At 38.3% G+C, this 18,467-nt stretch overlaps 2 protein-coding genes across 4 annotated transcripts; both read right to left on the reverse strand.

The window, feature by feature from the left end:
* Positions 1-1,071: 1,071 nt before the first annotated feature.
* Positions 1,072-8,869, reverse strand: LOC105048368 (3-deoxy-manno-octulosonate cytidylyltransferase, mitochondrial). Of its 3 annotated transcripts, XR_012142475.1 has the most exons (9): positions 8,454-8,863; positions 7,252-7,297; positions 4,684-4,770; positions 4,482-4,606; positions 4,222-4,361; positions 4,078-4,129; positions 3,775-3,885; positions 1,437-1,606; positions 1,072-1,355 (listed from the first exon to the last, which is right to left on the reverse strand). XR_012142475.1 is itself a non-coding variant. In XM_073260275.1 (8 exons), the coding sequence occupies exons 1-7, from the start codon at positions 8,688-8,690 to the stop codon at positions 3,794-3,796; spliced, it is 756 nt and encodes a 251-aa protein (XP_073116376.1). In that variant the 5' UTR covers positions 8,691-8,869; the 3' UTR covers positions 1,072-1,606; positions 3,775-3,793. The 3 variants fall into 3 exon arrangements, 2 of the variants coding, with proteins under 2 accessions (XP_073116376.1, XP_073116375.1); XM_073260275.1 differs by having other exon boundaries at positions 1,072-1,606; positions 3,775-3,862; positions 8,454-8,869; XM_073260274.1 differs by having other exon boundaries at positions 1,072-1,606; positions 8,454-8,865.
* Positions 8,870-10,806: 1,937 nt separating this feature from the next.
* On the reverse strand, positions 10,807-17,302 carry LOC140859049 (probable pre-mRNA-splicing factor ATP-dependent RNA helicase DEAH5). Its single transcript, XM_073260270.1, has 2 exons — positions 13,797-17,302; positions 10,807-11,434 (listed from the first exon to the last, which is right to left on the reverse strand). Exons 1-2 carry the CDS (start codon positions 16,973-16,975, stop codon positions 11,041-11,043), a joined length of 3,573 nt encoding a protein of 1,190 aa, XP_073116371.1. The 5' UTR covers positions 16,976-17,302; the 3' UTR covers positions 10,807-11,040.
* Between the last annotated feature and the right edge of the window lie 1,165 nt (positions 17,303-18,467).

Genomic DNA, 18,467 nt, shown 5'->3' on the forward strand with positions numbered 1-18,467 from the left:
TTATATTTAATCCGGTGAATTATTGAATTATGTTTGGATTTTAAATTAGACCTGAATCTTCATTAGTTTTGGTTTGGATCTGATGGACCAACGCAGGTATATATATATATATTTATGTATATATATGTATGGATGTATGTTTTTCTGTATATGCATGCAAATCTATATCTATAATGATTTCTCTTTTTAATTATAAAATTGCAAAATTCTTTTAATTTATTTTAAAAGGTTTTATCAGTGGCTAATGATTTGGCTACTCAAATCGAACCTGTCATCGAAAAATACTTGGGACAATTTTATGTTTTTTATATTATTATTCTTCCTTGAGGTATAGTTGATAACATTTTGTGCAAATCAGTGGACAAATAATTTAAGAGTATAATAAAATAACTTACCAGATATCTGATTAGTGCCTGAAATTCTACCCGCTTTGTTATTTGTAGATGAGTGACTCAATAGACTCCTAAAAGCTTGAGACAAATAAAACCTCTTTTGCAAGCCTTGCAGTCTTTTGTCAAAAGACTCTTAATAAATGGAAACAAACAGGGTAATGGAATTTTTTCATTCAATGAAGCCTTTAATCAAATAAATGGTCATCATAGAATAACATTGACATATTGACATTGATGTAACATTCGTTTAACAATAACATGTAACTGAAAAGGCCAGCAAATTATAGACAGCTAGAAAGGTAAAGGATTTCATACAGAGATGTCAAAGGGTGCAAGGTATTCCTTGATAAACATGACACTGTCTAGGGCGTCCATTCCCTTTTTATCTCCAGACAGATGTATCAGCGATTTTGCATATGATCGATGTTGCGTAAAATCAGTTTTTTTTTGGTTTAAAATAAGCGGGTTGCAGGAAGCGTTAATTCTTGACCTTGACTTGACCAACTCGCACCTATAAATTCAATAGTAATAAGAAACCTTTCAAGCAATCATTCAACAAGGCAAATTTTGAGCGACTCACAAAAATACATTTTGTCACCCACAACATGTCTTCTTCAAGATTATCATCAACAGATAATCATGCATTTTGTCAGGGATTTCACTCTTTTTAGATGACCAGGGCCTCCAAATTAGAACCTAGAGCTCAGATATTAGCATCTCAAACGATGAAATACATAATGTCAAATTTGTACAAAACGGATGCACTTTAATCAATTGGCAAAGATTTCAATTCAGGACTATTGTTCATTTGAGTATCACAGAGCTAAAACATCCATGGTGTTTTCCTTTTTTTTTCTGCGATTGCACTGGCAACTCGAAAACAGCCAAATCATCTCCTATCTTTCCTCCATTTTGTAATCGCTCTTCAATGCAAATTAACTCAATCCTCATATTTGCATGTAACTGGAATCGGCAAAATTGGAAAGAATAAATTACTGCAGGTCAGAGACTAATAAAAGACAAGTCAACGAGTACACCAACCACCTTGAAGAAACCCATTGGAATGGCATGTTATTTCCCATAAAGGCATCACAGATTTTTCACGCAATCTTTCCCGCTTCTTACATGATGTTTCTTCGTCGCATCAGTGTTTCTATCTTCTCAACATCTTCTGGAGTATCTACACCACGTGCATCATGTTGAACCTTGATTACCTGCAATAGACCAAACATGTTCTAGAATATGAAAATCATTTTTCCCACAATACGACATCTCTGGAAAAGTCATTAATATGATAGCAAGTAGCACTAGGGTTTTGAAAAACAACACACAGATCCGTATCAGTGTTCATTCAGTCCGCTATGCACCCCAATAGGTGCCTATTGACAAAGATGTTGGCCACCACGGCTTCAAATAGAAACAAAGGGGTGGTAAAACACCTTCAAGCTGGGTATTGAGCGGTATGAGATCATTCTAGGCCAAGGGATTGTCACATACCCTGATTCCTAGACGATATGGTATATGCATCATTACAGGACAACACATCTGGCACTCAAATCCTTGGATAGCACTAATTTACGGATTGCTGTGCAATTGAATGGGCACAAGGATACTTTCTTGCTGTCTAACTAGAACCTGCATGATCTTTTAATATGAAATTGAATGAAACAACAGAACAACCTTTCATGTTATGACTGAAGTAACCATGTGACTAAGAAATTAAAATGCTTCACTCAAGTTCCCACCAACCAAGTCCATAGTTTGGCACATAAATATTGTAAAATATAGCAATTGATTTTAATGACCTGCAGGCATTAGGACTCCTTATGCTCATCAACTAGCAGACTACTTACCTTTGTTGGTAAATATTTTGGATACAATGAATGGTTTGGAAACATAGAGAAAAATAAAGTTTTCAACCAAGGAGTGTTATGAGGCAGAATGATATATGCTTCTACTACTCCAAGTCTTCTCTCTTAAAACATGAATTCGGAGTAGCAATGGGTTAGGTCAAAAATCCACAACCCATTTATAATTGGGTTGAAAATAATAAATCTAAAACCAACCTACCAACCAATTTATAGTTTCACTTGTTAGTCATATACCTCTAAAAGTTTAAAAGTAAATAGGGCCAAGAAGATCTCTCTCTCTCTCTCTCTCTCTCTCTCTCTCTCTAACCATTAACTGCACAGCTTTCCTATTCACTTGAAGTACATTCTGATTAGCCCATGGTACACTATGTTATTATCACTATCCTGAGGGCTACTATTGAGTTCCAAGGGTTTGTCCAACTTGTAGTGAGTCATTAAGTCTAAGGGCCAAACCCGAATCCATCTCATTTATAATCAGGCCAGTCTTGAGTAACTCAAATGCAATCTATTTACAAACAAGCCCTTAACCAAACCTGTTTGATCAATGGGTTTGGGGGGACTCGGTGGGTTTTGGTCAAAATCCAGAATGCAAGTTTCTTCCCTTTATCTACAAGCATATTACCAAGTATCAGATATGCATGCTAGAAATCTCAAGCAATTATTATATGTACCAAGGCAAAAATTTACCATCAATTTGATTATCTAATATAGCTATAATTAAATATTCCTTAGGGATATTGGAGTAATATTTACTCAAAATTTTCACATAGGTAAGTTTTTGTGAATTTTTTATTGACACAGTATCTGTGAATTGCTTAAGATCCTTCTGCAATGCATATTACCACATGGGAAGGTCTCCAATACAACACATCTGCAGAAGTAATGCCTGTGATGCCAACAGAAGTTCTCATTCATCATAGCCTCATGCTAGTTATTGGGTTATTCATTAAGTAATTAAGAAAGTACAGCTATAATTAATGTTATATCTGATTTAGGTGCATGAAAATCACATTAAAGGATTTTAGGACTTGCAACCCATACTGTGAATTTTGTGAAAATGACAAATCACTTGGTCAATTTGGCATTTTGATAAACCTTATAAATATTTATGTTTTATTACCAATCTATAACCGATGGAGTAAATTTATCACATAAATTACCAAGTCTTTTCTAAATTTATGTTGTCTACTTTAGATCTTGACAAGCATTTGAAATGTGAGACATTAAATCTAATGTTTCAGTGATCCTAGGAATTACTTCCCATACCAACTGGCACAGCAGTGGAAGAACATTCTGTTGAACAGTACATGAAAATTAAATAAGAAACAAGAGTAAGTCCTAACATAAAAAAGTTCAAATCTTGATATTTCATAACAAAAAGAAGCTGATAAGTAGATGGAAATGCCAATAACAATCAAAGATTTGAAAAAAGTAGGTTACTGAAAAATAAGCAATAACGAATGTCATTGGTCTTATATGATTCCAATAAGTTGCAAATAGTTCAGAATTACCTTCATCTTGTATCCATTCTCAAGAACTTTCAGTTGCTCTAGGTCTTCTTCTAGTTGCAATGGAGTGGGTGGAAGTTGCCGATATATCCTAAGAAACTTTGAATCATAACTCTGACTAGAAAAAGGAATATCAGTACTAGCAGATAATTACAAAAATAGGATTGTAAATTAAAAAGGCATCCTAGAACACAACCAGACAAACCATCCTTGGACAAGATATATGACAACACAGACAGCACAAAAAGAAGAGCATTAACTCACAAACATTCCCTTTCTTTTCTTAAAAAAAAAAAAAACACAAACCTGAATGCCCAGGTGAAGTAGATATGGAAACTGTGGATTGACTTTCCCTGACCTTTAAAATGTATGAGCATATCAGGAAACAGCAATTCATGGATTAAGATAAATCAAAGTCATGGTTCAACTGACATATACCATAGAACTCACTTGTTATAAGGAATCAAACCCCTAGAGAAATATATTGCATAACCAAATTTGTCCACTAAACACTTCACCCGGTTGGGATCAGGTCCATCTTCAGGTTTTAAAGATGTGACAGCAGTACTGAACACTGCATCAGGAGCTCTCTACAGCCCACAAAGTAATTAAATAAGCACAAGGATACTATAGTACCAAATTGTTTGGTTCGACCAAAAAGTAAGAAATCTCAATTCCACAAGCAATTCCATAGTAAATAATTCAAGCACCTGCAACGCTTGAACTACACCATCTATTATCTCTGGTTCAATAAGGGGTTCATCTCCTTGAATGTTCACAACAATATCATAGTTTCTTTTGAGCTTTTGGAGAGCTTCACAGCAGCGTTCAGTGCCTGCAAATTGAACAATGAATATTATATATATTACGAAATCGCTCAAAAGCATGACACATCCCATGAGATCCCCTTACCATTTTGGCAAGATTCTGATGTCATTATCACATCAGCTCCAAATCCTCGACAACATTCTGCAATCTTTTCATCATCTGTCGCCACAACTGGCACAAAAGAGAGCAAATCCAGTAAAAACTGTAAATTTACCATTATATAAACCAGAAAGCTACTCACAACGTTGCCACTAGACAAACCTAAGAAATAAAATAAATGAGCACTGCGACTGGTGCAGAAAGAGATCAAATCTAGTAAGGGCTGTTGTTTTTCTTGCTACACAGTAAAGACTGTAGCTACCATTACATAAACCAACTAGTTATAATTCCATAGACAGACCAAAGAACTAAAATGAAAGCATTAATCATCTGTTTTCCTTCATGAAAGCATATATAACTACCAAAAATATATGATCATCATCACAGATACATATTAGAAAATTTGACCAAGAAAAGCGTCACCATCTGGTTATGAACTCAAGTATTTGATGAATTATATAGTATGAACTAAGCTCCAGAAAATTACATGACCAGGACTCTCGCTAGCACACATTTCCGATAGAGCTTCTCCAAGATAACATAGCAGCAGGAAGTCATGTCCCACCAGCAGCTCCAATAGTAGTAAACTACATCTAAGTAAATGTTTTGTGCTTGTATCTGTTGCATCATACTACTAATCTATCTAATATCCTATGATTAGAGTAGACCTGTTCATAGGTCGGGCTAGGCCAAGCTTTCCCCAAAGGTTAACACAATTTTCTTAGGCCCAAGCATGGCTCTTACTCAAACTTAGAGCCAGATCTCGGATTTCATGACCTTTTAAATTTTTAAGTACAAAATATTAAAAAAGCCTTAAAATATTTTAAAAACCTAAATATGAATAATTAAATATTGAGAACAACCTACAACATGTTTATTATCTGATTAAATTCACGTATCAACAGGAATTGTCAATTATGTCTACACACATCAAACATATATAAATAACACAAGAAAATAAATAAAAAAAAATCAAGCTGAGCTTTAATCCTGAAACTTGAGCCCAGCCTGTTCATTAAGTGGGCCTATTTTATAGGCCTGACCCAGCCTGGCCGGTAGGCCTAAACATTTGGCTCGAGCTTGCCTAAATGGCTTCAGGTTCGAGCAGGCCGAGTAGGCTGTCTGACCTGTGAACAGGTGTGGATGAGAGTAAAAAAATCATTATGATATCATTTAGCGAAAGTCTTAATAGTTTTAAAATGTGGAAATCATTACAAGGTAAGGCATACACAAAGTTTAAGTTGGTATTCCAACAAAAGCTGGGAAGAGTGATAACTCTTGCATTAGCATTTATTTGGTATTTGAGAAGAGAGGCTGGATACGGAGGCTTCAGGCCTACCATCTGCCCATGGCTTTGTAACTCAAACAACATTAACTTCAAGATTTCATACAAAGATCGCCTCCAAATGGATCACTCTACCAATTATTTGGGCTAAGGCTAGTTGGTCATTCTCGTATTAGCTATTGACAATCCTCCCTACACATGAAAAGATAAATGTGATCCACACTCTTTTAATCTACCAATTGACAACTATGCAGGATGAGTTTGGCTGGTTAATGTCGAGGAAGAAGTTCTTGGTCGGACCAAAAGCACACTAATTAGTCTTGGCACTCTTAGCATGTCATATCTGCCCACATTATAAATATAAGAACTTGACGTGATGAGATTTTTCAAGGTTGCATTGGAAATTCAAGTTTATTGTGGATCTAGTTATAAAGCAAACGTGTATGGAAGCAAGGCAGCTAAATAGCAGAAGCTAAGATTTTGTGATGGACATGCCTATAATCTAACAGAGCCATGTGAGCCATAAATTTACTACCTTCCCTTTGGTAATTGGGTTTCTAGACTGGCAGGAAATTCTACCGAAAATGCAACTCACGTCTCCGCAGATTTTGGACAAATGCTGCTAAAAAGGATTTTAGACAAATGTATGTGGCTTATAAAATTCAACTACGAGGAATAGGATGTTAGTTTGTAGAGGAAGCTCAAGTTTGTTTCCTTCTTTGTCCTTTCAGTTATATATTTTTTTTAATCTTTGCAAAATTAGAGGGACCAAAAGAAAAGAACAGGAAGCCTCTCTCTCTCTCCATCCTTTTATGTCTGCCTACAGCCTACCTATCTACCTCAGGAAAGCATCTTCTCTCCTTCTCCCTTTTCCCTCTTTTCTTCTCTTGTCCATATATCTACTACTTTTGCCTAATGAAATATATCTTAAATTTGATTTGTCATACTTCAATGTGATATTTGATTTATACAAAACTTTAATACTTGAATCCTTAATCTGATCTACTATGTCAAAATTGGGATTGTAGATCTGTCCTGATTAACGGAAAGCCAGTGTCTGCTGACTGAACTTTACCTTGTTTATTTTTCAATGGTCGTCTAAAAGACAACAGTCAGATGACAGGCTATGATCTTAAACATCTTTGCAGAGAAAAGCATCTGCTCTAAAACATGGTTGTACATATACACACTATAAGCAATCACCTATCCATGGTATGATATGAACAGCTATAGAAAGAAGTAAATCTCAATCAGGTACATATGCTTACCGACATGTTCCAGAGAAGAAGCCAACTTTGCTCTCTCCCATGTCCTCTACAACAGTAATATAACACAAAAAGGTGAATACAATAGAGGATTATATCAATAGATACTACCGCAAAATACCAGCAAGTGTTAAGAATGTGCTACTGTAGAACATAAAGTTCTTGCAACCCATCACATACAAACTAAATTGTTCTAAAGTAAGGTAACATAGAAAAGCACATTTTTCATGCAGAACCAAAGTATTGCCTTATCTTAACAGAAGACACTACCTCCCAGCATAAATCTGTATTCAAATGCAAAAATCATATGCATAACCATTACTCATGTTCGAATAAATAACCAAAAAGACACACAAAAAAAGACATACCATTCTTTTAAACCTTTAGAACCAGTAAAATGATACAGTTTGTTAAAAGCGAGAGTTGCAACCCCAAAACAATTTGGTACATACAACAGCTTAGTGTTGTACACATCAACATCCAAATCTCAGAAATCCTCTTTTAATCGTTTGTATTCTAAATCACATAACTAATGCATGCTTTACATAAAAACTGACTTGTGTATCGGTTGTTTGCTTAGAGATCACTTCTCAGTCAATGTTCTCATGGTTTTCTTACGAAAATTTTGCTCCAAATAGTTTATTAACAGATCATACATATAAGCTTATAGACTCTCTGAAAGCTTCTTTCCTTCTTTCTTTTTTTGGTTACTAAGGTTATTTTGACACAAACCATAACCAGCTGATTCGTATATAGGTACTTATCACAAAGTACCACCTATTTCGGATATCAGATTGGTCATTGGCAAAAAAGACCTATTTGAAACTCACTTATTGTCATCCCATAGGTTTAGAGCTCTCAGTGATAGGGATTGAAATAATCTTGAAACAGGACAAGAATTGAGATTAAGATTTCAAGGATAAAGTAGCACTACAGATAGAAATTTTAGACAACTAGTCTACCGACACATAGTTGGCAAAATTGCGACCACAACTCACCCGTTGTTACATATGTAATTCCAAGCATGATCTATAGGTCAAGAATTCTGACCAAAACTGTAAAATTTCAAGATACTGATACCTAGTATGCAATCAAGATTTCATTGATTCCAACTAAGAGCTTGTAAGATATTCTTGTCAAGAAACCAATCAACACTTCAAGTTCTTGAACTACACAAAGGAGAGAAGGAAAGGAGGAGGGTTTACTTGGATCATGGGCTTGCCGAGGATTGGGACGAGGGGCTTGCCCTGGAAGCGCGAGGAGTTGAAGCGAGCGGGGATTATTCCCACCACCCTGCTTCGGAACTTCCCGAACCAGCGTAGGGCGGCGTAGCCACCGGCCACCCCCGCGGCGACGGCGGAACCGACCACCAGCCCGTGGAGGATCCACGCCCTGGTGCCCGTCTCCGATGGTTCCGACGACGAGGAAGAGAAAATCGCCATCAGGCGGCTCTAGAGACCGAAAGTAGAGGAGACTGGGACTTGAAGAAAGGCTCTTGATTCGAAATCGCCCGCGGCCTTCTCCCTCTCCCTGGATGCCATTGGGTTAATGTGACTGATTTAGAAACACTAACTAGTTTATAGAATTCTCTTATGATTTTGGGTTGCCCTTTTTAATGATCATTGAAAAGGGTCCAAATGAACAGCAGCAACACATCTAGCATGACATTTGATTCCTAGCATAAAAATCTCGGTCCATATAAATTCCAATACATGATTTGGTAAATTGTATCTTGTATGCTTCTCAAATGCAAGCTGCATCCAAGGATTGTTTGGTTAGAAAGTGGAGTGAAGAGAGATTCTCTCTTTGATTAGAGTTTTAAAATAAATAATAATAATAATAATATTTTTTATAAGAAGTCACTTCTCATATTTCATGAAAAATAGAAATTCATGGAGGAGATGGATTTTGGCACTTCTTATTGGATAAGAAATGATAAGATTTTTTTTCTTATTCAAAATATCCTTTTAAGATCTGTAGCTAAGATTTTACAAAATATTATAAATAGTTAAGATGAAATACTGAACGATGATAATATAATATAATATTAATATTATAATATTTATTATATTTTAATATTTATACTAATATAATATTTTTATTAATATTAATATAGTATTTATATTAATATATTAATATTTATATTAATATAATATTATATTAATTAAAATATTAATAAATTATTATATTAAAATATTAGTATTATATTAACATAATATAATATATATTATATTTATTAATATAATAAATTATTACGATCTAATATTATATTATAATATATGAATATTATATTTATATTAATATAAATATTATTATTTATATAAAGTTTAGAAGAAAAATGTATAATTTTATAACTATTAAGGATATAATAGATATTTTATACAGTATTCGAAAATAGGTGCTCAACCAAATATAAGCTACTTTTCAATAAGCAATTTTTCTGTGATTAATCAAACATATCAAAATTCTATTCTTCAAAAATAACTTCTCAAGATTTTTCAAAAAAAAAAAAATTTTTCGTGAACCCAATGAGTCCTAAAAGATTTCTGTCTCGAAGAGATGCTGCCATGTGCAATCTTTAAAACAGATTATGCCCACCTAAGCACGGTCCTGCTTTAATTATAGATTCTAAAATAATGTAGTTGGACGTGTGGGCATTTGCAAAGTTAGACGTCCTGTAATATTAGAATTTTCTTTCTAAAATAACGTTCAATAGCCAACAATGTTATTTTAGCTGGTTTGCATTTCTTTGCACTCGGAAGCATCTCTCCATGTTCTTTAATTTATGGTAATGAACAAGTGGTGGTGGAGAGAGAACTTACCTGAAGGAAGGTGTGTACCGTAACTTGGAATCCAAGGTTAGGCTGAATAAGGTTCTCGATTCATGTCTCATCGCCCCGGCGATGGCAGCGGAGAGGGCAGCGGCCATGGCCAGGAGCGTGAGCAAAAGGACGCAGGCCCTTGATGCCTTAGACATTGGTACTTATGAGCGAAGGCGGTGAGGTAGCGCTAGGGGAATAGAAAGGAGGGTGAGAGTTGGAGTCGGGATATGATGAATAAAGAACAAGAGGCTGATGGTGGCAGCTTGGGTTGTTTAATTAGAACTTCCGAGTGGCGGGGAAAGCAGATGGGTCGGGAGGAAAGCAGGCTAATATTGGTAAGAAATTCCTTCGCATGGCGAAAAGGTCTCACCACAGTCCCCCTCTCAACATCTATCAACTAGGATTTTCAGCTCCCAAACGAAATTTAGAGCTTCTTCGGTGTACTTGGGAAGGCTTCTCCCGAAGAGGAAATTAGGGAAGATCATTTCCAGTTGATCGACCACAGCCAGGGCAACCATAACAGTCTATTCTGTCCTGTAAAAACTGTGGGAAAGAATTTGCATACATCACTGTACCGATTCAAAGAGCTAACGGCAGTAAAAGGAATAAATTCCAAGCTTGGTCTGCATTAATCTGGCGTATTTGGAGGACAAGCAGAAGCAGAAACCTATCCACTGGTTGCTGTTGTTTATTCACAGCACAAACATTTCTTATCCAGTCTAATAACAGAAATACGTCGACCAATCATCAGGTCAAATTTCTTTCCATCCACGTAGCAAATGATGATATTCCGTCAAGCCCAAGGTTTAACGTTCTCTATTGAAGAGGAACCTGCCTTGGATAAGAAAATAGAGAATATAAATATATACAGACTTAAGAATTTAGCGTGGAACTGGCCACGGCAGCTGCATCATGATAAATAAAACACAGCCCGGAAAACAGGAGTAGAAAGGTGATTATGATACACTCATTAAGCACGGCGTTTACTCAAACGCCATGAGTTTGGCTCATGATATCTGTCATAAAGTGGTTCGATACGCTCTTGCCTCTTCCTTTTGCTCAACTTTGTAGGATCTGCACCCTTATAAAATCTTGGTGCCAATTCTACTAACCATTTGGGATCGATGACAGTGGCCTCCCTCATGTATTCTTTTGTTGTCATAACCAACTCATGATACATGACCCAATCTGGTTGCCTCTGAAATAAAGCACTGCTTGGATGGATGTACACCGGCTGGTTCTCAACTAGGGTTCTGTATCCCTCCTGGGGGTCCTTCCTAGCAGCATGGAAGAAGAATCCTGCAGTAATTGCCTTCCGTATCTTTGTAAAGTTTTTACCAGCACTGACAACATCCAGTTTATACCTGAATGAGCGCAATGAATGGCAAAGGTTAGGAAATATGCCATGAGATCATTTGGATCACTTATAATGGAAGGAGAAAGTGATAGAAACAATGAGTATTATTATCCATAATCCACCTAAAATCATATGATGTGCCCAACCAACATGTCTCGCAAAATATGTCGGTATGACAATTTTAAAGACAACTCTTTTAATTGCTTTTGTTTCTCTAACAAATTATCAGATCCTCATAGCTTTTGTTTCTCTAACAAAGTATCAGATCCTCAGCAATTGTTCTCACACAACAGGAATAATTTGCCCAAATATGAAAATTTGAAAGATCAAAGATGTATGTGGGATGCAAATGTTCTTTTTCCCTTATGGAAGATATCAAAAGGACTTTAAAGAGAAATTTGAGTAGAATTTCTCCTTCTCTATGAAATATGTATAATCAAGACTTTCCTACTATTTGTACTACTGTAATTACCAGAGTGCCGCTACTAGCATATTGGAGATGGGTAAAGATACACATCTCTTCCCATTACCAATAGATTTTAACTAAACATATCATTTTTCCCGTACCAACGATCTGCTATTATTCTTCAGAATCAAAATGCACGCATGCATGAGAGAGAGAGTGTGTATGTGTGAGAGAGAGAGAGAGAGAGAGAGAGAGAGAGAGAGAGATGTGGACCCTTTGTTAAAGTCCCTTGCATGAACCCTAGAAGCTCTTAAAAGATAAATTTCAAAAGATTATGAATATTTAGGACTTTTTCTAATCTACCTATACTTTTTATACTATATTCCACTATATTTAGTGTAAACCATAAGAACTTAGAGTCTGCACGATCAGATATTTTGAAGAAAAACAGAACCAGGCTTCTTTTTTTTTTTTTTTTTTTTTTTAAAGTCAACCATTAACCCACTCAAACTACAGTTAGCAAAAACCATGAGAACTTAGAATCCACGTTGCAAAGATTTTAAAGAGATTTTCAAGTCGGCCATGAACCCACTCAAGTGGAGATGAAAATTACCAAGATACACAACAACAAATCAACTCTCACTGAAGCATTATGATTATTCAGATATTATGTTAGCAAGAAACCTCTTTAAACTTTCAGCCACCACTTCACTAGCACGTTTGGAGAATGCTATTTAGGTTCACAATCATTAGAACAGCAATGAATTGATTCTTGGACACAAAAGCTATTGGGGTGGCATCAATTCCTTTGCAGGGATTTTGTCATGAAATCCCTAAGGTTTACCATCACATCTTTTTTTAAAATGTAGCACATTTTCTGGTAAACAGCACAACAAATTTTCATAGTAAGACGTTTCTCCCCCTCCGAGGCCCCTCTGAGCACCAGCTCTCCTACTTTCTACTGAATGGACTCAATTTAATCTCTCCCATCTCTACTGGCCTCCTAAACCTCTTTACATGCTAGTTGGCAAGATTCAGTACCCCAATTATGCAAATCACGAACTTCCTAAATACAGCCAGATATCTTCTCCATCCATCACAACTTGATGAAAGTGGCTCTATTGTCATTAATCATCTAGAAATCTAAATAAAGTTTAAATACAGTTCCATCAAGGTCGTGGTTAGGTACCTGAATTAGTGGACTAGTGCAAAGCACATAAGCAAAGCGTTCAACAAAGCATGTGCCAAGGGAGCAACTACATGAGTAGGTTCAAAAAAGACTCGAGAAAGATGAAGCCTCTGTAGAAGATTCTGGCTGCTAAGGGTTTGACAGTGATAGGTTATCAAATTCTTTTAAGAGTTACAAGTGATAATGGCATGACCACAGTCTAAATAAGTCTCAAGTTCCCATACTGGATATGTTTTAGGATAATATGTGAAATTAACAGAGACAAAAATGTAAAACCAATGACCACTAATTATTATAGCTTTTCAAGAACTAGGGACATTCGTTAGTGGTAATCGATGCATAAGGCGACTTGGAATCAAGTGAAGACCATGGAAACATAACTGAAACATATAAGAAACAAGGAAGCACTTAAATGCACTCTATTATTTTTTAATGATACTCTAAAACACACACTAAAAATGCAACAAAAATAATCGATACCATGCACAATACAAAACACAAAAGTAGAGGCAGAAAATATACATATAATAACTTAACATACAGCACGAGTGAATATGAAACATAAAACAGTTGCAGCATATGCAATATACCACTTAGATAATACAATAACACAAAGATGCATGTGCACATGAAAATATGCAGATAATCTATATAGTGCATGCAACAAGGAATGACAACCGACATCACTACTATCTGGACCATTAACAATTGACCAGTACAAGTCAAAAAGCAAAATAATAGATAAATCAAAAGGTCAAAGTGCAGAAACTATACCTGTCCATAATAGTAAGAAGCTGCTTTCTGACATCTTGTGCCCTCCGAAGGGAAGGCGACTGCACGAAGTTCTCAAAGCACCATGGCCCAGAAAAATTTTTAGCCTTCCAAGCCTCATATACAGCAAGTAATGTTAAGTGGTCACCTTCTGGCTGAAAGAACTTGGCTCTTTTCTGATCCGCTTGAGCTTGCTTCTCCCTTGGTCTGTAGAAGATATTCCCAGTCTGAATCATTGCTATGATTGTCAAAATCTCATCGCTGCACCCTAGGTCAACACTGGCCAGAAGCATCTTTGATAATGGTGGATCCAGTGGAAATTCAGCCATTTTTCTACCCAATTTGGTTAGAAGCCCCTCCTCATCCAATGCTCCAAGACTGTATAGTTGTTCCATGGCAGATATGAGTGCTTGAGGCGATGGTGGGTCCATAAAATCAAATGACAAGAGGTCATTAATCCCCATGGCCTTCATAGTTAAAGTTGCTGACCCGAGGTTGATTCTTTGGATTTCAGGAATTGTGGTGGGTGACATTTCATTACGGTAGGCACTCTCTGTGTAAAGACGGTAACACTTCCCTGGGCCAGTACGCCCAGCACGCCCAGCTCGCTGCTTGGCTGATGCTTGTGAAATGGGAGTGATGACCAGCGAATCAATTCCTTGTTTCGGATTATACACATTTTGCTTTGCAAAACCAGGATCAACAACATAATATATCCCGTCAATTGTCAAAGAAGCCTCGGCAATATTAGTAGCCACAACCACTTTCCTCTTTCCAGGAGGTGCAGGGTCAAAAATCCTGGATTGCATTTCACTAGGAAGTGCACTGTATACTGGCAAGATAATCAACTCTGGAACATTCTTTCCTAAACCTTTCATTCTCTCATAAAGACACTGACAAGCATGATCAATTTCCTCTTGGCCGGTCAAAAAGAGAAGAATATCACCCTCAGGTTCTGTCAAGTGGATCTGCAAAACAGTAATTAGTGCTGCATCTAAATAATCAGTCTCTGGTTGCTTCGTGTAGAGTATCTCCACTGGAAATGTTCTCCCTGGAATGGTGAAGATATTGCAGTTAAAAAAATAACCAGAGAACTTTTCTGCATCAAGTGTAGCAGAAGTGACTATCAACCGAAGGTCAGGCCTGCGTTTCACTAGCTGTTTTAGTAACCCAAAAAGAACATCTGTGTGCATTGTTCTCTCATGAGCTTCATCGAGCATGATAACAGAGTACTGTGAAAGGTTTTCATCAATAAAGATCTCCATAAGAAGCATACCATCTGTCATATACTTGATCACTGTCTCTGGACTAGTGCAGTCCTCAAACCTAATAGCATAACCAACTTCTTCTCCCAAACGACAACCGAATTCTTCTGCCACCCTCTTCGCAACCGACATTGCTGCCACCCTACGAGGCTGTGTGCACCCAATTTTTCCTCTCGTTGTGTAACCTGCCTCTGCCAGATATTGAGTCACTTGTGTTGTCTTCCCTGAACCGGTCTCACCGATGATGACCAGCACTTGGTTATCATGCACAGCTTGAATCAGCTCTTTCTTTAGTTTATAGATTGGAAGACTCTGCCTTTGCTCCTGTATTGAAAGCTTTGACCTCTGCCCAAAAGTTAAAGCCTTTCCATATGCATCTTTCTTCCATTCAGGCATGTCATAGGCTGACAATCCAACACCCCTCAGCTCCTGAGCAAGGTGCCTCTCACCTGTCTCTGGCAGAGGGTCCTCCCATGGACGGTTAAGATCCTTCGGGATGGAATCAAGCATTGTCCTCTGCTGCTGCTCTCGGACCTCCCTCCTCTCCTTAATGAGAGCTGACTGGAGTGCTGCTGCCCTGCTCAAAGAACCTTCTGGATTCTTGAAAATCTTGACAGGGGACATGTCAATTGAGAACCGGCTCTGCCCTTGCAAGAATGCAGGCTCATCCTCATTGAGCTCGATTTCGAGCTCTTCCTCAGCCCCTTCTTCCTGATACAGCATCCCATCGTCATCATCATCGAACATAGGATGCTCCCTGACATCCAAAACCCCAGAAGCAATCAGCTGCTTCGCCTCCCACTTCTCTGGTGAGCTCATCCTCTTCAATGGTCGCCGAGACGATCCATTCTCATCCTCCTCCACGATCGTGATGCCTGATAGGCCAGTCCTTGTCACTGGCCCCTTGTTCCCACTTGAAGGGTTCGCCCTCAATGACTCATCCTCCGAGTGCTTCCTCATTGGAAGCAGATCCTTTCCGGTCTTCTGGTCCACATCCCTAATGGAAAGGCTAAGTTTCTGCCCAGACACTGAGATCACCTTCACGAACACTTCTTGATCGCGCTTCACTGCATCCTTTGCATTAGTGACCCTTCTATTTGCAATCTGTGAAACATGGACCAGACCCTCCTTTCCCCTCAAATCATTCAGCTGGATGAAGCACCCCGTATCCATCACTCGCGAAACCCTACCCTTATACACCTTATAGAGCTCCGGCTCGTCCGCATTCCTCCGATTGCTAGGGTTAGGGTTTCTCCCATCCCTACCATTTTCTTCCTCATCGTCATATGCCCTAGAATTATCATACCTATTTCTATCTCTATCCCTTCTGTGACCGCTATCTCTATTATGTCTGTCCCTGTCTCTGTCTTTATCTCCATCTCTATCTCTATCTCGCCTATACTCTCGATCTCGATCACGTCGCCAGTCTCGATGTCGGTCCCGATCCCGATCTTGGCCGCGATCACGATCGCGGTAATCGTTGCGGCTGCGGGCCTCAGAAGCGTCCTTGATCTCGGCGTCTCGCTCGATCTCGCGGCGGAGCTCCTTGGCGCGTTCGGGGTCGTCAGGGTGGGAGAGGGCGGGGAAGGCGGAGGACTTCTTCCTGCCTTGATTCTGGTCGGAGGAGGGCTTGGCGGGCTTGGGCTTTGGGGGTACGATGGCGTGGATGATGGTGAGGAGGGTGCGCACGAAGTAGTCGGGCATCTCGGCACCGTTCTCCTTGAGCTTGGCATCGAACTCCTCCACCGTCTCGGACCTGCAGCCGAGCTCGGTGATGAACTCGGCGAGGACCTTGTCGCCGCACCCGACGTGGGACTCGAGCTCCGTGCAGATTTTGGAGACGAGAGAGAGGTACTCGAGTTTCTTGAGGCCGTCGCCAGGCGCAGGCGCCGGCGCCGGCGCCATGGGAGACGGCATGAAGGTAGGCCACGAAGAAGGAATTAGGGTTAGGGTAAGGGTTTGGTTCGGTTAGAACAGGTGGAAGCTGGAAAGCGGTGATGAAAAAACGAGGGAGGATGGGTGGAACCGCCCTTGGCGTGGGAATAAAATCGATGGGTTATTCTGGATATCTCCAGAATAGGAGATTTTCTGGATATTCTGGATATAAATCTAAGGGAGTATCGATCTAAATCTAAAGGAGGGACCGGTTAGGATTATTGTGGATATCTCCAGAATAGGATGTCCGACATATCCAACCGCGTGGATCCATGGATGGGTGACGCTGTTATGCCTCCCGCCGCCATTGGGAAGGAGGTCCGTCCCAAGGCTTGTTCATATAAGACCGGAAGTTAAAAAAATCTAGGACTTTTGAGTTGGCTTAGACGCCTGTTTTAAAGGTGGCCATATGACTAGACCTAAAGTGAATCGGTTGGATGCTTGAGTCAGGGTCTGGTCGACAATTTCCAAACAAAACGGCAGTCTAATGCGCTTCTGCACAGCTAATCTTGCGACCAAAGTCTACCGTTGAGGACCTGGCGATTTCCTTGACCGGAAAAAACATGGCTCATTCTGTACCCTTGCTGGCCTTGTACGTGTTCACAAGTTGCCCTGTGGAAAGAGGGTTATCCTATTTTTGCTTGGCTACAACTTTTAGTGTAACTACCTGTTCAAGATGCTTTATCCATTTAAAGAAATCCATTTACTCTTTACCGAAAAAAGAAAGAAATCCATTTAAAGAAAATGGTAACATAAATAAACACTTTAAGGCAAAGCTTACAACTAGACTAGACCTCTTCATGGGCTGCGTCGGGCTGGACAAATCCTTGTCCAAAGGTCAATCTGGCCCAAATTTTGTGCTTACCTTCTAGGTCCAAGCTTGACTCTTACTCACTCGGCCTTCGTTCTTTGAACCAGAACTCAGGCTTCATAATTTTTTTATTTTGCTAAAAATAATAAAACATTAAAAAAATACTTTACATATTTAAAAAAACTAGATATAAATAATTAAATATTACCAACAACCTATAATATATCTATTATCCAATTAAGGTCAAATTTCAACAACAATTATTAATTGAGTTTACACATATATCACACTTCAAGCTTGTGTAGACCATCCAGCCTTGAATGCGTCTTCTTACAGCAACTTTTTCTTGGAATGGTAATATCCAATACAAACAGGTTATTTTAGCTTGTTTTTATAAAAATTGTTTGTTTTATTTGCAAATCAAAAGCTAACTGGGGTGAAAGTGCTTATATCCTTTTTATCTTTTTCTGTGGGTGGGGTAGGGGTAAGGTGTTCTTAACAAAGTGCTTCTTGCTATGGATTAATAGTTTGCCCAAAGTTTAATTTCAATAATTGGTAACCCAAAAAATGTAATCATTATAAGATTCAAACTTCCTCCGTGGAGTAGAAGCAAAAAGCACAACCTAAAACTAAGTAACGTTTGGCATCACTTTCATTTAAAAA

Source organism: Elaeis guineensis, chromosome 7 (genome assembly GCF_000442705.2).
Source record: "Elaeis guineensis isolate ETL-2024a chromosome 7, EG11, whole genome shotgun sequence".
NCBI lineage: Eukaryota > Viridiplantae > Streptophyta > Magnoliopsida > Arecales > Arecaceae > Elaeis > Elaeis guineensis.